Genomic DNA, 23,196 nt, shown 5'->3' on the forward strand with positions numbered 1-23,196 from the left:
GATTCAATCCTGTGGTGCCTAGGGGACAATATGGGATGCGACGGAACCCGGGTCAACCACGTGCAACGCAAACGCCTTAGATGCTATACTATCTCTACCGGCCCAAGAAAAGGAGTTTTAAAGCTTCTTTGGAACCAGTGACAAAAACCACGTCGTCCCCGGGTGAGGTAAACTTTGGGTAACAAGGGGTTCATCTGAGCAAAAAGAAACGAGGTACTGCCCCCAGAAGTTGTCTTTCGATCTGAGAAACAGACCTTCTCATTAACCAAAGCCTCAAACTGTCTTACAAATAAGGACGCAGAAAACCTACAGCTCCAGCACGCGCCCGGTGGGAACAGAGCAACCGCTTTGCATGCCGGGATTCGTAGTCTGAGGAAAGAGTCCGCCTACTCAAGATGGCGGAGCGCTAAGGGGTGGGCGGGGACCAAGCCCCGAGGGAGTCTGGGCCTCAAGGGGATTGGGCGGCGTGGGAATTCCGGAAGGCGGGGCTGACGGGACCAGGTGTTAAAACCTTTTCACGGTTGTGCCCCGAAGTCTCGCGAGATCCCGGCGGGGCCCAATGGCACGCGGGTCCCAGTTTTAACGAACAAGCCCTTTGTGGGGGGGGCGGAGTTCTGACGGGAACTGAGCGAGAGCGGCAGGGCTTCGGCGGCGTAACGGCTCGGGGGCCGAGCCGCCGCTCGGAGCCGCGGCGCCGTGGCCATGAAGGAGGATCGGGATTATAGGCCCAAGGAGAAGCGAGTGACCCTCTTGACTCCCCAAGGGGCCACCAGCAGCATCGCCGGGGCTTCGGCGGACTGCGGCAAGGGGGATGATAAGCAGGATCGGAGCAAGGAGAAGAAAGAAGCGCTGAGCAAGGTGCGTGACCATCGGTTGTTCCGGGAGAGGGCGGGACGGGGTGGGAACGGGGCGGCCCTCTTTCCCTCCCGGTCTCCCGCAGCATTTCCTCCCTTGAATGAAATCTTATCTCCCCGGCTTTTCCACTGGCCGGTTATGGTGGGGAACCTTTTCCGGCTCAGCCCCCCGGGGTGGTAGTGAGGCAAAAGTGGGAGGGATTCCCAGCTGGGATGGGGGATTCCCAGATGGGATGGTTCCGAGCTGTAAGGTGCCAGAAAAAAAACGATAGTTAAGAAAAGGGAGACCGCAAAGCAATTAATTGGGGAGAATTATGAAATAATGAATGGACGGCCAGTGGTGGGAATCGTTTGCGATGGCGGTATCGAGGGGGACAGGTGGGAGGCTGCGGGGGGCGGTTACTGGTCTAGGGGGCTAGGTCGGGTTCATCCTATTCGTGGAGCGAGAGTGAATTTTTGGTACTCTTTTGAATTTTGAATTCTTGGTGTTGAATGAGGAAGGATTTTGTTGTAGGATATGTTGCATGTGGGGGAATAATAAATCAAAGGTTGGTCCGTTAATTTCTTGCCCGAGACATCTGTTTAAAAAAATGGACGACAGAACATGATGCGCAGACCTGGTAAACGGCCGATCTTTGGATGAACAGAACCTGAGATTGGCTTTGATTGCAAGCGTTTTCAATTTTCAGCTTTTTCTAAATGACCTCGTGTCTTAAAGTCCGTCTTTCTTCAGGGGTGGCAAGTCAGGTGTTACTGAAAATTCATTTGCAGTAATATTGTTTTCCTTATTCATTTCCTAAGGTGGTCATACGCAGATTACCTCCCACGTTGACCAAGGAGCAGCTTCTGGAACATCTTCAGCCTCTGCCTGACCATGATTATTTTGAGTTTTTCTCTAATGATACTAGGTAAAATAAGTAAATAAAACAAGGGAGGGGATAGCTGAATAAAGTTCATTCTGCCGTTTTGATACTAGTCATCTTTGCCACAGATTTTTAAGCCTGTCTCATAAATGTGCTTTCTGGTAATTTAACCAGACACTTGCAAGCACATTTACATTATTGTTTTTCCTCTTCTGCAGTTTGTATCCTCATATGTATTCGAGAGCATACATCAACTTTAGGAACCAAGAGGATATTATTTTGTTCAGGGATCGCTTTGATGGCTATGTATTCCTTGACAATAAAGGTGAGTCTATACCAATAGGGGAGTTTGTCCTTTATATGTTTAAGACACTCTGTGTAATTGTGTGTAGAATGACTTTGTAGCTTTCCTAAAGTGCTGGGTAATAAAATAGAGTCCTATTTAAAGAGTTTTTCACATTTGATCAATTTTAATGTATATATTGATCGCACAGCACTTTGGTATTTTTATTAACCTGTTTTATCTGTAGTTGCCCAACTGAATTAAATTGTCATTGTTTTCTCCCAGGACAAATCTTTTTACCTTGGATTAGGTGATCTGTTGATTGTTTACTAATTTCATCAGTAATACAGATATTTGACTTAGGGCTGATTCCTGGCTCTGAGCTCAGGGATCACTCCCGGCCTGCTTCTGGGACCATGTGGGGTGCTGGGGATAGAACGTGGGTCAGCCATTTGCAAGGCGAGTGCCTTACTGGCTGTACTATCATTCCAGCCCCAACACATGACTCTTGAAATGGGTATGGCCTGTTTTAAATATTTACTTATCATCTTGCTCCAAAGGCCAATATTATTTCATTCATATCCTTTAAGGCAATCGTTTCCAATTGGAGTACTTTTATCCTCACTGTTCTGTATTATGAAGACACTAAACTCTGTGCTATCCATCCCACTTTGTTTTCACTAGTTTCTGTGTAAGGAAAAAAGCGGCCTTAACTCCATTTATTCTCTGTGCTTACAACATTTAACCAGACAGTGACTAAGCTGCCATCCATTTGCAATTTTCCTTTTGACATTAAAAACAGGAAATGATTTTATTTTTTGGATTTTGGGGGGTTTTGTTTTGTTTTGTGTGGGTTTTTTTTCCTTTTTTGCCATACCCTGTAAAGTTCAGTGCTTTCTCCTGGCTCTTTGCTCAAGAATCTCTCCTGGCAGGGTACAGGGGACTACATGGGGTGCAGGGGATTAAACCCAGGTTAGCTTCAAGCAAGGCGAGTACCTCACCTGTTATACTATCACTCTGGCCCCCGATTTGTGTTTTTTTTCCCCTTAGGTAATAAAACTAAATTCTTTGTCAGGGAAAATGCCAATAACAATGAAAAGACTGCTTTTGTGTTTGTCCAATTTTATTAATCTCCTCTGGGCTAGTCACTTCTCCGCTCCAATTTTTTTGTCATGGCTAGCTGTGAGGTCCTAGCAACTTAACTTCGCAATCCAAGTTACGTTAAATTTATCCTTTCTCTCTCTCATTTTTTGAATGTTTCCACAAGGGATGCATGTTACTAATTACTTCGTGACTAACTTGTTCACTTATACTTACTAAAACTCTCACAGTTTCTGTCCTCACTCACTGTCTCACAGTTTCTGCCTAATGCTTAGTAACCACTGCCTCTCAGCTAACAGGATTATCCATTTCCCCCATTTCCAAATAGCTCAGCTGTTACAGTGCCATGAAAGGAATCTTTTGGAAACTAGTTATTTAAGAACCAGTTCTGGAAAAAAGTTCATACTCCTTAGCCAGGTAGTCAGGATACTTCCGTTGGGTTCCTACTTCTGTTTCCAGTTGATCTTCCACATTGTTTCAGTCGGACTTACATTTCTTCTCTGAGTAGTTGGTATTTTATTAACCTGTTTTATCTGTAGTTGCCCAACTGAATTAAATCTGAGGCTGGATTTGCCAAGATTTCCAGAAATTAGATTGTCTCCATCACCTTTATTGACATCTTGTTGATGTCATAGGTTTGTGATGCATTGTGATGTCTCTGGCCAATTCTAGGCACTTCCTTCTGACATAGGGTTGCAAGCCTATGATCTAAGGGTTGATTTTTTCTCTCTCTGATGAATGATGTTTGATATCAGGGATCTGATATTTTTAATTTTTATTATATATATATATTTTTTATGTCTTACTGCGGGTAGGGCGTTTGCCTTGCATGTGGCCAACCCGAGTTCGATTCCTCCATTCCTCTCAGAGAGCCTGGCAAGCTACCGAGAGTATCCAAACCCACATGGCAGAGCCTGGAAAGCTTCCTGTGGCGTATTCAATATGCCAAAAACAGTAACAAGTCTCACAATGGAGACATTACTGGTGCCCACTCAAGCAAATTGATGAACAACAGGACAGTGCTACAGTGCAGTGCAATGTCTTAACTTCACTAATATATAATTATATTTTATTATTATATAATCATATATCTGCATATATATATATATATATATGTGTGAAGTAAGATAGATTTTATTCAGGGGAAAACACGGCCTTGAAAGAGCAAGCCTATTTTTATTTACATTTTTTGCCTGAAGTTTGGGTTTTGTAAGAAGAGTTGAGCTATAACTCACCTCCCATAAAATGAATTCGCTTCAAGTGGCCAACCAAGTGGTTTTCAGTGTATTCACTGGCCATTACCACTAGGTAATTGCAGAATGGATTCATCACTGCAGAAAGAATCCTTTACCCACGGGGCTGGAGCTATATAGTAAGGCAGGTAGAACATTTGCCTTACACACACAGACCTGGGTTCAATCCCCGGCACCTCATATGGTCCCCTACGTGCAGATCCAGGAGTAAGACCTGAGCACTGCTGGGTGTGGCCCCAAAACAAATAATATTCTATCCCTGAGCAGGCACACACAGCTCTTCCCCTAACCCCTGATCACTAAGTTGCTATCTGTAGATTTCCATAGTCTGCACAGTTTCATATAAGTTGTCATATATTATATGGCCATCAGTAACTGATTTCTTTCTCTCAGCATAGTGTTTTAAAGGTTCATCTACATTCCACCTCCTTCTCCTCCCACTTTTAAAAATTACAGGGAAAGGGGTTGGAGTTACAGTCTAGTGCGTAAGGTACTGGCCTTGCATGCAGCTGGCCTGGATTCGATCCCCAGCATTCTGTAAGTTCCCTCAAGCCCACCAGGAGTGATTCCTGAGAGCAAAGTTAGGAGTCAGCGCTGAGGACTGCCAGGTGTAACCCCAAAACCAAAACCAAAATTGTGGGGAAAGATACATAATATAAAATGTGTGTGTATTTTTTTTTCTTTTGTGCAGTGCCAGGGATCAGCGCTGGTCTCAGACATAAACGGCATATTCTTTGCCACTGAGCCACACCCAAGCTTCTATCCCATCCCTACCTCAATTTGTGTTCTTAACCGTTTTTAAATGTCTAGCTCAGGAGTATTACATTTCTATAGGATTATGCCACCATTCTGCAGAATTGGGGGAGGGGGTGTGATGGGGGCAGGGCCACACCTAATGTTGCTCATGGGACCATATGTGCTACTTGGATTCGAACCAGACTCGCAGCCATTATGGCCACATGCAGGGCAAGTGCCTTCCCTCCTGCACTCTTTCTCTAGCCCCTCTGAGGAAATGTTCATCTTGCATGACTAATTCAAGAGTCAATTTTCTTTTTTTTTTTTTTTTTTTTTTTTTTTTTTGCTTTTTGGGTCACACCCAGCGATGCATAGGGGTTACTCCTGGCTCTGCACTCAGGAATTACTCCTGGCGGTGCTCAGGGGACCATATGGGATGCTGGGAATCGAACCCTGGTCAGCCATGTGCAAGTAAATGAATGCCCTACCCGCTGTGCTATGGCTCCAGCCCCCTTACTCATTTTTTTGAAAACGAAAATATTGGGGCTGGAGCCATAGCACAGCGGGTAGAGTGTTGCCTTGCACGTGGCCCACCCGGGTTCGATTCCCAGCATCCCATATAGTCCCGTGAGCATCGCCAGGAGTAATTCCTAAGTGCAGAGCCAGGAGTAACCTCTGTGCATTGTCAGGTGTGACCCAAAAAGCCAAAAAAAAGAGTCATTTAAATATCTGCCCTTTTCCTCATACCCTCATCAGTCTTGGGTAACTGTCTAATTTTTGTTTGGGGGCCACACCCTATGATGCGCTGGGATTACGTCTCACTCTGCACTCAGGAACTGCTGGCGGTGCTCAGCATATGGGATGCAGGAGATCAAACCATGTACAGCGTCAACCAATGTACTATCACTTGGGCCCCCCTGTGAATATCATTCTATAAGCTTTAGCATCCTAGGCCCTCATGTAAGTGTCTTTTATATTTACATGTGTCTTTTGTGATTGACTCCTTTCATTTATTAGAATGACCTCAAGGTTCATCTAGTTTGTCACTTCTGTCAGAATTTTCTTTTTCCTGTGGGACTGGAAAGCTAGTACAGGAGTGTTAAGGCACTTGTCCTGAATATGGCAGCCCTTGTTCAATCTCTCGCACCACCTATGGTGTCCCAAGCACCATAAGGAGTGATCCCTGAGCACCACTGGGTATGGCCTCAAAACAAAAACAAACAGAAACTTTGTTTTTTAAGGCTGAGTAGTAGGCTGGAGCGATAGCACAGTGGGCAAGGTGTTTGCCTTGCACGCACCCACCCGGCCAACCAGGGTTTGATTCCTCTGCCCCTCTCGGAGAGCCTGGCAAGCTACCGAGAGTATCTCGCCCGCACAGCAAAGCCTGGCAAGCTACCCGTGACGTATTCGATATGCCAAACACAATAACAACCAGTCTCACAATGGAGATGTAACTGGGCCCGCTTGAGCAAATAGATGAACAATGGGAGAACAGTGCTATACAGTGCTATAAGGCTGAGTAATATTCCTTTGTATGACCAAACCATATTTTATCTATTTGTTGTTATCCATTGGCATTGCTTCCACCTCTTCGTAATTGTGAATGAGTTTGCTGTGTTCTTAGTTATATACGTTGGTTTTCAATCTATACTTTCCCTTTTTTGTTTTTAGGCCAGACCTAGCAGTGTTCAGGGCTTCCTCCTGACTACGCTCAAGGATTACTCTTAGTAGGGCTACGGGGATCATATGAAGTGCCAGGGAGTGAACCCAGGTTGACCATATGCAAGACAAGCTTCTTACCCACTGTACTACCTCTCTGGCCCTTGCTTTCATTTTTGAATAATTACCCTAAGGCCTAATTGCTTAATCATATGCTTTTTATTTATTATTTACTTCGTTTTTGCAACCACAGCCTGTGATGCTCAGGACTTACTCCTAGCTGTCCACATAGGGATCACTCCTGGCAGATTCTGGGCATCATACGGGGTGCCAGTGATTTAATCAGATCGGCTGTGTACAATGCAAGAGCCCTACCCTCCAGCCCATTACTTAATTTTTTAAAAGAAAATTGCTTAGAGAAATGGGATGGAGAGAGAGAGATTTTGATGTGTATATAAAAGAAAACTAGTTTGGGGACTGGAGAGATAGTACAGTGGATAGGGTGCTAGCCTTGCACCAGGTTCAATCCCCGGCATCCCATATGGTCCCCTGCCAGGAGTGTTTCTTGAAGTGCACAACCAGGAGTAACTCCTGAACTGCATATGGTCCCAAAACCAAAAAAGAAAACTAGTTTGGAGATTCCTTCTCCCATATTAGAATATCATACTGACAAAATTGAACTTGAATACCTATTTTACTTCCTGTGTTTTCACTGTTACCCGTTCAAGTTTACATTCCATCCAGTTATGCCCTAGAATTCTAGTTTCTCCGTGTCATCACCAATACTAGTTTCTTTGGTTTCCATAAATAGCAACTTCTCCATCCCTAGAGGCAAAGAATTTTTTCAATTTTGGTAAAGTTATATATGCCGGGGCTGAAGCAATAGCACAGCAGATAGGGCATCGCCTAGCACGCGCCGACCCAGGTTTGATTCCCAGCATCCCATATGGTCCCCTGAGCACCGCCAGGAGTAATTCCTGAGTGCAAATCCAGGAGTAACCCATGTGCATCGCCAGGTGTGACCCAAAGAACAAAAAAAAATTATATATGCCTGCTTTTACTTTTGTTGCCTACCTTTTGATGTTATAAAATATTTTTGGTATGTGAAATAAAATAGTTCTATTTACAAAAAACTGTAAGGAGAGAGAGTGTGTATATATCTCAGGTTATGATACAAGAAGCAGAAAATGCTCTTTTATTGTATACATATTTTTTGGGTAGGGGCACACCCGTCAGTGCCCAGGGTTTATAGCTAGCTCTACGTTCATGAGTCACTCCTGGCTGTTCTTAGGGAACCCTTTGCAACACTTGGAGTCAAACTGGGGTTGATTACATGCAAGGCAAGTCTCTTAACCCTGTATTATCTCTCTGGCTCCCTGAAATATTTTAAATATTTTCTTTTTGGGGGATGGGTCACACCCAGCGATGCTCAGGGGTTACTCCTGGCTTTGCACTCAGGAATTACTCCTGGTGGTACACAGGTGGACCATATGGGATGCTGGGTATCGAACCCAGTTTATCTGCATTCAAAACAAACCCCTACCCAATGTGCTATCACTCCAGCCCCGTAAATACTTCCATTGAGATATAATTCACATATCATAAAATTATCCTTTATCAAATGTACCATTCAATATTTTTGGTATATTAAATTATCTGTTACATAATCTAATTTTTCTTTCTTTTGGTTTTGGGTTCACATCTGGCGATGATCAATGCTTAAACTCCTAGCTCTGTGCTCAGGGATCACTCTTGGCGGTCCTTCACAGACCATATGGGATGCTGAGGATTAACCCGGGTCGGCTGTGTGCAGCCCCAAGGGTTTTTTATTTTGTTTTTAGAGCTCTCTTTAATTTGACTTTTAAAGTTTTTTTAAATTTTCCTTTTTTGAGATAGAGTTGACTAGAACATTACATTAGTTTCAGATATTCCTATGATAATTTGCTATTTATGTTGAGAAGTACTCCCCACAATAAACATAAATAACATCCATCATCAGTTACATTTTTTCTTGTGATGAGAACATTTTAAAAGATACTGAGTACCCCTCACTCTGTCTCAGTTTCTCTCTCAACCTCTCACTCTCGCTCTTTCACTCTTTCTCTTCCTCCTCCTTCCCCCTGCTTCCCTCTCTCCACTCCCTTACTCGCCTTCTTCTATCCTCCTCACCACTGAAAGAGAAAAAAGATACCAAGTAAATTAACAACCATGTTTCAGTAGTATGGATAAAAAGTAGAAATATTATTTTCCAGTCAGAACACACATAAACATTCATTTTTTAATTAAAATTTAAAACTTGTTAAGGGAATGTATCTGTAATGATATTTATGGTTTTGTTGTACAAAGTTTTACTGCATCTTCACCATGAAAGGGCTCAGAACCCCCACACTGTTGTCCTTATACTACTTCCAGATCATCTCTTTTCCCTCCCAAAGTGATGTATTTTTGTGGCTTGGGGACCACACCCTGGAGTGCTCAGGGTTTACTCCTGGCTCTATGTTCAAGGATCACTCCTGGCCAGGCCCAGGGACCATTTGGGGTGATGAAGCAAACCCAGGTTGGCGTGTGTGGAGCCAACCTTACCTGCTTGCTCTACTGTTTCTGGCCCCCGGGTGTATTTTCTACATGAAAATTAGAGTTTGTGGCTTATTTCCCCCACATTATCCAAATCTCACACTTCAGAAGGTGAATATAAATGAACATTTGACTTCCCTGACATATCTCTGCAGCATATTTTGAGTCTTAATTTGGGGCTCTTTGGGTAGCAAGTTGATTTTAGTTGTACCCCCTGTGATTCATACCTTAAACTGATGCCCTTGGGAGATACTGTTCAGATGACAACCATCAAAGAAGACCTATAAAGCAGTGGGTTTACTCTTGTGTCCATTTTTCATATTTTCTTTGTTATAGCAAAGTGGTATTTTTTTCTAAACAGGTCAGGAATATCCTGCTATAGTAGAATTTGCACCTTTTCAAAAAGCTGCAAAAAAGAAGACTAAGAAAAGAGATACCAAAGTTGGGACTATCGATGATGGTACAGTATAGCCCTAGTTATGTAATACTCCTGCCATGGGTTTACAAACAAAACCTTTCTGAGAATTCTTTGGATGTCAGTCATTTCCATAAGAAAGCATACAGAATAGGGTTACTAAGAAATGTAATTCATGGGTGGGAATTTTGGCTTAATCAAAAGGAAATGGGTTCTCTGTAGAGATTCCACTGTCGCTGGCTAGTGACCTTTAATTCCTCCCCTACCCCCTTTAAGTAATGTATTATTGACTGTTATTAAGTAGTAAATCCTCTTAGGTTAGTTGATTAGAAGACCATGAACGAAGGTGGTGAGCCAGACTTGACCAAGTACAACTCCCTCAGGCTTCTTAACCATTTTATCATTATTTGCCATGGGTTTCCACTTTTATATAACTGAAGATTAATCATGGAGATGTGATGGGAAAAATTCTATGCTTGAGTAATTTAATAAGAAATTTGCTAAATTGCTAGGCTTTCAAACTTTGCTTCTGCAGTTAACTGCATCTCTAGTAATGACAAACTGAAATGAAAGAACCAAAAAACTGGAATAATTGCCACTTACAGTAAACTGGATCCAGTTTTTGAATTATCTGTAGGGTTTTTTTAGCTGTTTAACTTTCGCATACATTATGTTTACATACTTTATATGAGATTGCTATTTTAGAATGTCTAATACCTGTTACCAATGGGTATTTATTTCATAAAAAATACAGAAAGGACGCAACACCCTTTGGTTGCTTGTTGATTCTAATCTCATTGATTTAGGCCTGGAAGGGCCGATCATGGGCCATTGCCCAACATGGCATACGACTTTCAAATTTCGAAACAACAGTGATTCAGATTGCCATCACCTCTGGTGCCATGTTTAGCTTATAGCTCCCTGAAATGTTTCTTTCTTTTTTTTTCCTCTTTTTGGGTCTCACCCGGCAATGCTCAGGGGTTACTCCTGCCTCAGCACTCCTGGTGGTGCGCAGGGATGCCGGGGATTGAACCCAGGTCAGCCAGATGCAAGGCAAACACCCTACCCACTATATTATCACTCCGGCTCCTCCCAAAATGTTTCTTTTGGGAATCTCCACGTGATTTTCATTTGCTGCATTTACTTAAAGTCAGATTCAGCCAAATAAGAAGCACTCCCATGCTCTGTATAATATTGATGGCCTATGGCTATAACCATTTCTGCCTAAGTGCAACTCTGGATTAGGATATTGACTTTTAAAGGCAAACTATATAATATCCCTAAGGAGTCTGTTAAACTGTGAGGGTTTCCTTTGTCCTGACCTCATGTTATATCCAGTTCTCTTAGTGGGTGCCTTGAATTAGAGTTTGGACAATAAGTGACCCATACATTTCTGAGCTATATTAGGGGCATGACTTGGTTTGTTTTCAGTCTTCCATGAAGAACAGTATCTTCTTTGCATACTGCATCTTTGGCATAATGGTGCCTGATTTTGCTAAAAGACCTACTCTGTTCTTTGTTGAATCAAACCATTCTTTAGACCCAGAATATAGAAAATTTTTGGAGACCTATGCAGCAGATAATGAGAAGATGACCTCTACTCCAGAAACTCTGCTAGAGGAAATTGAAGCCAAAAATAGAGAATTAATAGGTAAGTAGACGGAAGGTCTATGGCTTTTTCATTAGGAGGAATGTTTGATTCTTACTTCTGTCACTTGCTAGCTGTGTGACCCCAGGGATGCCACTGATTTCTCTAAAATGGTTTCTTCACTGAAACATACCAAATAGGCTGGAGAGATAGTACAATGGGTGAAGGTGCTTATTTTGCATACAGCCGACCCAGGTTCCATCCTGTATATGGTTCCCTGAGCAGTGCCAGGAATGAGCCCTGAGCACTGCAGGGAGTAGTCCAAAAACCAAAACCAAACAAATAAAATGTAGATGATAATACCTGTTTCATAGGATTGAGAAAAGGCATTGATAAACTGGAGAAAAATTCTGTGCTCAGCTTGGGGTCCCCAACTATAACCTAAGTATAAGAAATGTGAAGACTGATTAGGAACCATTAGACATTGGTCAGCCTTTGATGATCCCTGAGCCCATTTGAATAAGAAGCAGCTTGTATTTCTTTCTTTTTTCTTTTTGGGTCACACCTGGAAATACACAGGAGTTACTCCTGGCTCATGCACTCAGGAATTACTACTGGCCGTGCTCAGGACTATACGGGATGCTGGGGTCGAACCCGGGTCGGCTGTGTGCAAGGCAAATGCCCTACCTGTTGTGCTATCGCTCCAGCCCTGCAGCTTGTATTTCTTAAAACATTTTTGATCTGAAACTCTCAAAAAGAAGGAAATTAATTCTGCCAAATTGAAAACTTCTAGTTTGGCTATTAGTTACAGGTTTTAGGGTGAATTGTACTCACTCATACTAGACATAGCTCTAAAGATAAGCATAGTTTTGGACCCAGGATCCAAAGAAAGTATGTGTTGAAAAAGTTAACTACAGAGTCTGGAGAGATAGTATAGTTGGTACAGAGCTTACTTTTCATGCAGGTGACCCAGGTTTTGTCTCCAGCATCCCATAGGGTTCCCCTGATCATTGCCAGGAATGATCCTTGAGCACAGAGCCAGGAATAACTCTTGAGCATCACTGGGTGTGGCTCCCCCCCAAAAAAAAAACCGAAAGAAAAAGCTAACTATAGAAGCCAGAAAGATAGTTTAGTGGGTAGATGTTTGCCTTGCATGTTCAATCTCTGGTACCACATATGGTGCCCTGATCCTCTCCAGAAGTGATCCCTGAACACCGAGCAAAGAGTAAACCCTATGCACAGGCTGGTATGGTCTGAAAAACCAAAAACGATACTGCTGTCTATAGGGGCTGTTTATGTGGGGGTCTCTGAATAGCATGTGCATACTCCTGGGTTTGATCCCCAACACTATAAAAAGAAAAACATTTTTAAAAGATAGATACAAGGCTACATCACTGTCAGAATATTGAAAAATAAGGATGACGCAGTGATAGTAGGTTGGGTAGGGCATGCCTTGCATGCAGTCGACCCTGGTTTAATATCCCCAACATTCCATATGGTTCCACAGGTTTTTCCAGGAGTAATTCCTGAGTGTACAGCCAGGAGTAAGTCCTGAGCGTCACCAAGTATGACCTCCTCCCAAAGAAAATAACCTCTCCGAAAAAATTGAAAAATTAATTCTTCTCAACCTTTGTTACCTTTAGTATAAAATAAGCTCATCTCTGATCATTTTTTAGGCTAAATTCCCTTCAGTGGAATTTGGAGTCAAGAGTATATAACTTAGTCACTTTCCCCCATTTTTATCCAGTTGAACAAATTTTTCCTGCCAGCAGTAAAACGAGAATTTAATTCTCACAAGGGGAATTTATTTAAATATTGTCTTTGGGTGTTTTTTGGGGGAAGGATGGTGGTTTTCGCGCCACAAACGGTAGTACTCAGGGCTTACTCCTGCCTCTGTGCTCAGGGATCACTCGTGGATGGATTGGGGGACCACATGGGGTGTCAGGGGTAGATCTGGGTCTGTCACGTGCAACGCAAGCACCCTGCCCACTGTGCTACTTACTTCTCCAGCCACTGAATCTTTTTTGGCATTTTAATTCTACAGAATGAAAGTAGAGTACTGTAAAACTTCTTTCTGAATGTAGTGGCAAACTTTTACTGGAATGGGGTCTCACTTTCACATCCTGGGTGTTTGGTAGGAATGTCAGAAAAATGGGATCCTTTTTAGGGGCTGCTAAGTATTAATAATCTGTTTACGTTTGTGTAGCTAAAAGGACAACCCCACTTTTGAGCTTCCTGAAAAACAAGCAGGTAAACCTTTTGATTTTATAGCTCTCTCCCTACATTTTATTGGTTCAGATTCTGCCAACCCCTTTAAAGCATCAGGATCCTCTCGGAGTAAGGGGTCATTTTTCTTGTGATTATGCTTCGGAGCTCTGGCTTCCTTTTCTGGCCCTCTCCTTCACTCTGGTTGCCGCATCCAGGATTCACTGTGCAAACCCCAAATCCTTAGGTGTCTTCAGAGACACAGTCTTCATGTAGCATTCTGAGAACCTCTCCAAAAATTGAAATCCATTGTAATGTTAAAATAGATAGTAGATACTTTGCTGTTCATACAACAAGGTACCAGTTAGACACTGGTCCTCCAATGCCCTGATCCTGACTGCTCTCCTATTATAAATGGGGTGGGGGGCAGGGAAGGCGGTAGAAAGGTGCTTGGTAGGAAAGCGTGATGGCCTGGCATATTAAAGGGCTCACTGCACTTGCCCTTGGGATGAATTCTTGACACTTCTGTTTGAAGGCGTGGGTTGATGTGTCTTTGTAGAGAATGAGAGAAGAAAAAAGAGAAGAGCGAAGAAGGCGAGAGATCGAGCGTAAGAGGCTCCGGGAGGAAGAGAGACGTAAATGGAAAGAAGAGGAGAAACGCAAACGAAAGGATATAGAAAAACTCAAGAAGATAGAGAGAATTCCAGAGAAGGAAAAGATAAAGGAAGAACCAAAGATTAAGGTGTGCAGATAACCAAACTGCATGTGTCTGTGTGGTTTAAATGTGCGTGTGTCTTATCTTGGTGTAGATGGAGGCTTTGGGTTTTTGTCTTTTTGTGGGCGATGGGGTGGGAAAGTAAACCAATAAGAAAGGTCTCCTGTCATCCATAATGGTATTCCCCCCACTTAAGATATAATTTTGAAGGACTATGTCATTGGCCTTGCATTTCTTGGCTGCAGTCCTCTGTCATTTGGATTCTTGTGCATTTTGGAATCTGATTTTTTTTTGGTGGGGGAGGGATATTACTTTCCTCTGTTTTCTGCAAATTGGGCCATTGGGCTGGCTAGCATGAAATGTGGGTTTTATTCAGCTTCTTGTGTTGTTCCCCTCATGTGTTTGATACGTGAAGTTGCCTCATTTGTTTGTTTTCCACTGTCTTCAGGTACACAGGTTTCTGTTACAAGCTGTGAATCAGAAAAATGTAAGGACCAAGTCCATGATACAGTGCATCTAGTACCGTGTCGCACACACAGGTCTTAGCACCTAAGTCCTTTTCGGTGGTGGTGATAGCCTATGTTCCCATTATAAGAGCAGCCCTGCAGGCTCATTCTGAGTCGTCTTCAGAGCTGAGTCTTTGTACATTCCAACTGGAAGGGGAAGGCCCAGAGGACCCCCTGATGCTCCGCTGTGTACCCAGAAGCTTCGACTATATATGTAGATCCATCTGTCGAAAGCGACCTGTAGAGATGCGTGCAAATATATATAGTCTGAAGATGCCCAGCTCTCAGTGACCCCCTTACTTCCTGTGTGCCTCTTCGAAGCAGCACTCTTGTGGGGGGGGGTGGGTCATAGGTAGGGCTCAGGCCCTGCCTTCTGGGCCTGCCCGTCCCCCACAAGGCCCTTGTTACCCAGCCTCGAGCTGGGCTTCTCCTTGCTGCACGGCACACAGGAAGAGGAGAGCCCCTGGAGCATGGAGCCCAGCCTGGCCGCTTTTCTCTGGAGGGTGGGACTCAGGGCGGCCTTGTGCCTCTCCATGTCCCTACCACTCCCAGGTTCTGGGAGCTTGACCTCGCCACTGTGGGACACCCATCTCTTGAGGCTGGTGACAGGCTCTCCCAGGGCCTCGCAGTCCCATAGACACTGTGATGTGCCAGGTCACCCAAACTCTGGGGGGGCGGGGCAGGGGTGGTGGAGGGCACTCTCAAGGGATGAGGAGAGGGGTGGGGCTTAGGGGCAGGGTGGGGAGGCTCCCCTCTTCATTCCTTCTAGCAATCTCGCTGTCCTTCCACGGTGCAACTGACTTGTCACTCCTCTCAGCACGGCAGCAGGTAGAGCCAGTCCGACTGGAGACCTTTCGTCCATGTTCTTATTGGCATAATGAACATCATGGCTTTGGTCCGAGATGTTTGTTAGACATAAGAGCATGGCCCCTGACACCTGCATGCACTGCCTTGGCTCAGCCCTCCTCCTTGCTCCCCTCTGCCATGGTGCTGCTTCGCATGTCGCAGCACCCCCACCGCACCCCCACCCCCTGCTGGCTTCTTTGCTGTGCTTTGCCTGTGGCCTTCCCCCCGAGACAAACCTCTGTCTGATGCTTGCACCCTCCCCCCAGACTGGGCCATGCCCACCTTTGCCACGGAATTGCTCTAGAATAGCCAGTCCAGAGGGGAAATATTCTGGGGTGATTTGCAGCTGTGGAAGTAGATGCCTTGAACCTGGAGGGATACTTGGGACTTGAGTCCCTTGTGTTTTTGAGTAGTGCCTGTTCTGGCCTGAAGAGAGTACAGGGGTGAAGGCCTTGCACACACCCCATGCCAGTTCAATCTCAGGCACCATGTATGTCTTAATGAGACCCCCCCCCACCCTGAGCCTTATTAAGAGTAAACCTTGAGCACCAGTCAGGTGTGACTCAAAAGCGCTCCAGAAAAACAGTGTTCCAAGTGCCTATGGTCAGAGCTGTGGAATCAAGTACAGGTTTTATGCAGTAAAATAATATATTGGGGGCTGGAGAGATAGTACGGCGGGTAAGGCTGACCTGGGTTTGATCCTCGGCATCCCATATGGTCCCCGGAGCACCACCAGGAGTAGTTCCTGAGTGCAGAGCCAGGAGTAACCCCTGAGCATCACCAGGTGTGGCCCGCAAACCCAAATATATCTACAGGCCTTCCCTGCTCTGTTTGATACTTTATTGGACTTTTCAAACACCATTTAATTCTTGTTCTTCATCCGTGACGATCATACTATCAGCATGTTACTCTCGGGGGCAAAGCAGAACTATTCTTGCAATGGATCTCTCCTTTGGTGATCGAGGTGTTTGTCAATACAAGTCCTATGCTCCAAAACTGAGCCACAGTCGTGCTCTGCCTTACATTTGAAATCGGTGATGCATTTTTCCTGGCAAGCCAGATCACCGTGCTGGTTTGCTTCATGCAAACCTGCAGGGGTCCACTTCATGGTTGATCCGCTTGAAGCCAAAGGAGTCTGGATCCTATTGCGATTGTGACAGAACCACTTCGTTTGAGTGGATAACACTTACACCCTTAGCGCATCCTTTCCACTAAACTGCTGCTCTTGATGCACTTGTTCACCTGAAAGTCAAAGCATTCCTGCAGCGATGGGGACCTTCTGGAGCCTCAGCCTTCTTTGCTAGAAGCAAGTAGGGTGGCCGTGACAGTGTCACCACCCTTCCATGTAACAATCTATGTCTTCTCTTTAAGCTGCTGAAGAAGCCAGAGAAAGGAGATGAAAAAGAACAACTGGAGAAAAGAGAGAAGGCTAAGAAGTTGGATAAGGAGAACCTAAGTGATGAAAGAGCCAGTGGGCCTGTTTGTACCATGTCCAAACGCCCAGAGATTGAGTTTAAAGAGGAAAAGCCTAAGAGGTTTGTGGTCGAGGACTCTTGGATATATTTACTTTAGGTCTCTTTTGTTCCTAGATGCAGGTTTTCCTCCTGTGCTTGGATAGCTATCTCTCCTGAGCCCAAAGCCAGGAGCGGCCCATCTGTTCACCCTGGAATGAAGATAAGCTGGGTTTTTGTTTGTTTGTTTGTTTGTTTGTTTGTTTGTGGGCAGTGCTCAGGACATACTCCTGGCTCTGTGCTCAGGGATTTCTCATGGTGGGACTCAGGGGATCATATAGGATGCTGGGGATCGAACCCAGGTGAGCCATGTACAAAGTAAGTCCTCTTACTGCTGTACTATCTCTCCAGCCCCCGAGCTGGTTTTACAATGGGTGGGTGGCGATGGGGTGAAGAGGGAAGGTTTTGCATCGTCTAAGGTATAAACACTGGGTTCGAAGGGTTTTGAGAGTGCTTTGGAAGGTGCTAGTCCGGTTTGGTTTGGTTTGGCTTTTTAACCGTGCCCAGGAAGTTTGGGGTTGAGGGCCATAGCTCACTCAGCAACCATGTTCTCCACCTGTATTGGTGCAGGCAGCACACTGGCCTCCAGTGAGATTTCTCTCTGAGGGCCCTGTCTCAGATGTGCTTCTCATGCAGATTCGAAGACGACTTTAGCCGAGAGTATCGTGATCGCGATTATGAGCGCGACCAGGAGCGCATCCTTCGAGAACGGGAACGCCTGAGGCGTCTGGAGGAGGAGCGACGCCGGCAGAAGGAGCGCTACGAGAAGGAGAAGGCCTTGGCATTTAAAAGAAAGGAAGAAGAGATGAAGAAAGAGAAGGAAGCTCTGGGGGCTAAGGCGAAGAAGCCGGAAACACCTGAACCAGTGGGCAGCGCAGACAAAGTAGAGAAGAAAGAGGAAGTGGTTAAAAGAGATCGCATAAGAAACAAGGTGCTGCTGCTTGTCAGACATGTTTGTTTTCATGAGGCTTTTGCTGGTGGTGGTGGTGGTCATGCAAAAAACGTAACACTTCTTGATGATGGCAGAATTTTAGTGTTTACTTACCACTTTGGGAGAACGGTGACAAGTGTTAATGTGTACAGTTTTGATGTAGTAAGTTAATGTACTTCACCAACACCAGAGTTGATTTTTTTTTTCCTTTTGGGTCATACCCGGCAATGCACAGGGGTTACTCCTGGCTCTGCACTCAGGAATTACTCCTGGCAGTGCTCAGGGGACCATATGGGATGCTGGGAATTGAACCCGGGTCAGCCGCGTGCAAGGCAAATGCCCTACCCGCTGTGCTATCACTCTAGCCCCCAACCAGAGTTGATTTTTATGAGGGGGAAGGTGGTTTGGGCCACACCAGGGACTATTCCTGGCTCTGTGTTCAGGAGTGATTCCTAGCAGTGCTCAGGAGATAAAAGGGATGCTGGGGATTAGATGGTGTCAGCCGCATGCAAGGCATGTCCCTTAAGCCCTGCATACTCTCTACAGCCCCCAAATAGAATTTTTTCTGGTTTTTGGGCAACACCTGGTAGTGCTCAGAGCTTACTCTTTTTTTTTTTGCTGTTTTGGGTCACACCCAGCGATGCTCAGGGGTTACTCCTGGCTCTGCACTCAGTAATTACTCCTGGTGGTGCTCGGGTAACCATATGGGATGCTGGGAATCGAACCCCGGTCAGCCGCGTGCAAGGCAAACGCCCAACCTGCTCCAGCCCCTCCAAGCTTACTCTTGACTCTGCACTCAGGGATCACTCCTGGTGGGTTCAGGGGACCATATGTGGTGCTGGGGATCAAACCTGGTCTGCCATGTGCAAGGCCAACGCTGTGCCTGGTATATGATTTCTCTGGTTCCAAAGTAGACTGTTTTTTTTTTGTTGTTGTTTTATGAGCCACACCTAACAGTGTTCAAGGCTTACTCCTGGCTGTGTGCTCAGGGATCACTACTGGCAGGCTCAGTGATCCATATAGGATACTGGGAATGAAACTTGGTTTGGCCTTCCAAAACGCACAAACAGCTTACCCACTGTACTTCAGCTCCTTTGTTTTGTTTTGTGCCCCACCCAGAGATGCTCAATGGTTACTCCTGGCTCTATACTCAGGAATCCTTCCTAGCAGTGTTCAAGGAGACCATATTGGATGCTGAGGATTGATCCCAGCTTGACCACACGAGAGGCAAGCACCTTATCCACTGTACTACCTCTCTGACTCTTCAAAAGTAGAATTTTTTAATGTGGTCGCACCCAGCATTTCTGGGAAAGGGTGTCATTTGGTGCCAGGGATCAAATTCAGGGCCTTGCATATGGTTGACTGCTTGAGCCATCCCCTCATCCTTGGCGGATAGAATTTTCAAAATAAAACTTTATTTTTCAGTGAAGTAAGTGGGTTTTATCGAAAAAATGAGTGAGTAGAGATCTCACACACAAAAAAGAGCATCTCATTAAAATAACTTTGCTTTTTTAAAAAATTATTTTTGTTCCTAAAATCTTTGTATGGGAATTTGAAAGGCCGTTGTACTGGTGTGAAAGAAAGAGTTGGCAACTAGTTTCTAAAACCTAAATTTAAGCCAATGCATATTATCTTGAGGTGGTTAAGAAAATCGATCATTCAATTTATCAAAACTGCACCCTATGGGCAGGAGAGATAGTATAAGCGTTAAGACATTTGCCTTACACTTAGCTGATCAACCCTCCTCCAGGTTTGATCCCTGAGCATGGAGTCAGGAGTAAGCTCTGAGCATAGCCAGGTAATGGCCAAATTCCGCCACTCCCGCCCTCTCAAACAAATGTACCCTAGCCATGTAAAATACTCATAGAGAGCCAGAGAACTAGTACAGCAGCTAGAACACTTGCCTTGCATGTGTCTGACCCCCATTTGACCTCCAGTTGCCCCAAGCACTGCCAGAGTCACTTGTGAGCACATAGCCAGGAGTATCCTCTGAGCTATGGTGGTTGCTGTTCTTTGGTGGTAGGGTAAAAAGTAAATTGACCACCAAGCACGCATTGGCTCAAAGTAGAACTTCATGTGTTTGGTTTGGTGTGAGTTGTGTCGGGGAGTGTACCAATCTTGAACTTTAGGCTCTGCAGGTCACCCATGGACACTCAGGAGCAATGTTGTCACCTGAACCCATCTCCCTGTCTTCCAGGATCGCCCTGCCATGCAGCTGTACCAGCCAGGAGCTCGAAGCCGCAATCGTCTTCTTCCTCCTGAGGAAAGCAACAAGCCTGGAGATTCAGGAATAGACAAAAAGCAGGAAAGTGGTATTAGCCATAGAAAAGAAGGAGGAGAGGAGTGATGAGTTCAAATGGCCTTAGGTGTCCTGTTGAGGCAGCCAAAGAGCACGTGTTCAGCAATCCAGAAGTGCCTTCAGGGCAAAGGAATAGAGAGAGCGAGCGAGAAAGGGGGTCCGCTGTGCTGGTGGGGTACACTGCAGAGGAGTACGTTTTGCGCAAAGCAGGAACCAGATCGCAGGTTCAGATGGGAAGTTCCATTTTCTTGTTTATGCAGTTCCTACAGACTAATTTTTCAGTGTCCGACAAATACGAGGGGTGCGGCCAGGCAGTGCTGTGCGCAGGCAGGGAAGGTCATGGGAGGACTTCATTCAGGCAGGACCTGAGATGCGAATCAGCTGGTTCCACCATCAAAAATGTTTTTGGTTCATCCACTTTGAGTGGAGCCGAGTCACTTCGAAGTCACCGTCAGGTCTAGTTAGAGAGTCGTGGTGATCGCTGTTTACGGTGTAGTGCAAATGCAACAAGCATGTAATTGTAGTCCAAGTACAGTGAGGGGCTTATGCCAAAATGTAGTCGTATCACGTCCTGATCCGCACGCTTCAGGGTTAGTTCTAGGTGTTTTTGGTTTGCTTCTGTGAGCTTAGTGGCAAGAATATTGTTAAACACATTTTTTTGCCCTATGCAAGTTTCTTTTCGAGTCTCCCCTTTGCTTGATTCTTGACAATCCAGTCTTTGTTTTATCTTAGGTCTCATAATCTGAGCATCCTCTCTCCAGGAAGGAAAGCTGCATGAATATTTGTTCCTGTTAAATAGCAACTTTCCGTCTTCCTCTGTTTTGCATTGTTGCTAATAGCCTCAGAGAATAAAGTTACATCTGTGTTTGTTGACAGTTTATTGAGAATAAAGTTACATGTGTGTTCTTGACAGCTTTTACTTTTAAGAAATTTGGGAGGTGGGGGCTTGCTTTGTGTATGGCAGACCCAGATTCAATCCCTGGCACCACGTAGGGACCCCAAAGCCCAACCAAACATCCCTGGATGTGACCCAAAACCATCTAAAACAGAATATTAAATTTGTTATATTGAATCAACCACTTGGGAACGTTTTTAGTGAGGTAAAATAGTTTCATTGAAAGACATTAATTGGGGCTCAAGTGATAGTACAGCAGATAGGGCTTGCATGTGGCCGACCCAAGTTCAATTCCCAGCATCCCATATGGTCCCCCGAGCACCACCAGGAATAATTCCTGAGTGCAGAGCCAGGAGTAACCCCTGTGCATCGCCGGGTGTGACCCCCCCCCCCACAAAAAAAGACATTAACTTAGATAAATATGAGGGGAGCAAGAGACATGTATTCAAGAGACTGAAGCATTTTAGTATAGCGGGTGGGGCACTTGTCTTGCTTGCAGCTGACCTGGTTCGATCCCTGGCGTTGCATGTGGTCCCCTGACCTTCACCAGGAGTGATCCCTGAGAGCAGAGCCAGGAGTAAGCCATAACCACAACTGAGTGTGAGAACAGAGAATTCCCCAGGGGGGGAAATGCCAAGGAAATGCATCTCAGCTTGAGAGGCATCTACTATTGAAGGTAGAGAACAGGCCCCTTTTATGAACCTTAACAGAGACATTTGCTTCTACCTTTTCTGACCTTACTTTGCCCACCAAGATGCTCAAACACTGAGGTGTGGGAGCCAGAGCAATAGTACAGTGGGAAGGGTGCTTGCCTGGACATAGCTAACCCAGGTTTGATACCCAGTACCCCACATGGTCCCCTGAGCACACCAGGAGTAATCCCTGAGTTCAGAGCCAGGACTAAGTAACCCCTGAGCATCACCAGATGTGACCCTAAACCCAATAAAACCCAATGAGATGCCAGCCCTGTTCACAAAAACCAGTGTTTGGACAACAGACTTGATTTGTTGCTTCATTTCATCTTGTCAGCTCTTAGCATGGTGTCACTTTGTTTTTACTTTGCAAGCCACTGCTTTATGTTTTTTCCTCAGCTTTTAGAAACCAGTAGCTCAAGAGGCAGTAAGAGAGAGCCTGAGAGTTGGCCGAAAGGAAGGAGCCCCAGATTCCATCCCTGGTCCCCTAAGGGATGTGTCATGTGTGTCACACCGTCGCCCCCCAAAAAGGGAAGAACTACTGAAGATAATTGAAGAGAATTGTCTTCAGCTGGGAGAGAGTACCAAAATAAAGAAAGGAAAAAAATCAAGGGGAAGGAAGGATAGTTGACAGTGCCATAGAGAGGGTTTAAGAACTATGGGGCCAGGGGCTAGAGCGATAGCACAGTGAGTAGGGCATTTGCCTCGCACACGGCTGACCCGGGTTCAACTCCCAGCATCCCAAATGGTCCCCCGAGCACCACTAGGAGTAATTCCTGAGTGCATGAGTCAGGAGTAATCCCTGTGCTTCATCGGGTGTAACCCAAAAAACAAAACAAGAACTAAGAACAGCGGGCATGGCAGGGGAGCACATGGCTGACTAGGGTTCAATCCCTGGGACCTCATGATTCCCTGAGCACAGAACCAGGTATCAGCCCTGAGCACTCCCAGATGTGACCTAACACCCTCACCCCCAAAAATAACTAATGGGGCCAGAAAGATAGTATGGAGGTAAGCCTTGCATGCAGCTCATCCTATTTCCCCAGCAGTATATCTGAGCACCACCAGTAGTTATCCATGAGCACAAAGTCAGGACTGAGCCTGATTATTGCTGATGTGGCACAAAAAAGGAATTTTGGGGCTGGGAAGATTACATAGTGGCTATGGCCCTTGCCTTACTTTCAGCCAACCGTGGTCCCATCCCTGCCACCACGTAAGTTCTCCCAAGCACCCATCCACTCCCATAAAATGGGAGCCATGAAGTGTTCTTT

General features: G+C 45.2%; 1 protein-coding gene across 3 annotated transcripts; it reads left to right on the top strand.

Moving 5' to 3' along the window:
- Positions 1 to 563: 563 nt before the first annotated feature.
- On the top strand, positions 564 to 21,248 carry UPF3B (UPF3B regulator of nonsense mediated mRNA decay). Of its 3 annotated transcripts, XM_056125778.1 has the most exons (11): positions 564 to 858; positions 1,656 to 1,762; positions 1,936 to 2,042; positions 9,684 to 9,782; positions 11,278 to 11,388; positions 13,532 to 13,575; positions 14,090 to 14,272; positions 14,694 to 14,732; positions 16,969 to 17,132; positions 17,745 to 18,039; positions 20,237 to 21,248. In XM_056125778.1, the coding sequence occupies exons 1-11, from the start codon at positions 703 to 705 to the stop codon at positions 20,384 to 20,386; spliced, it is 1,455 nt and encodes a 484-aa protein (XP_055981753.1). In that variant the 5' UTR covers positions 564 to 702; the 3' UTR covers positions 20,387 to 21,248. The 3 variants fall into 3 exon arrangements, with proteins under 3 accessions (XP_055981753.1, XP_055981755.1, XP_055981754.1); XM_056125780.1 differs by lacking the exon at positions 9,684 to 9,782; XM_056125779.1 differs by lacking the exon at positions 14,694 to 14,732 and having other exon boundaries at positions 569 to 858.
- Positions 21,249 to 23,196: the final 1,948 nt, after the last annotated feature.

Source organism: Sorex fumeus, unplaced genomic scaffold (genome assembly GCF_029834395.1).
Source record: "Sorex fumeus unplaced genomic scaffold, SorFum_2.1 ptg000058l, whole genome shotgun sequence".
Taxonomy (NCBI): Eukaryota; Metazoa; Chordata; class Mammalia; order Eulipotyphla; family Soricidae; genus Sorex; species Sorex fumeus.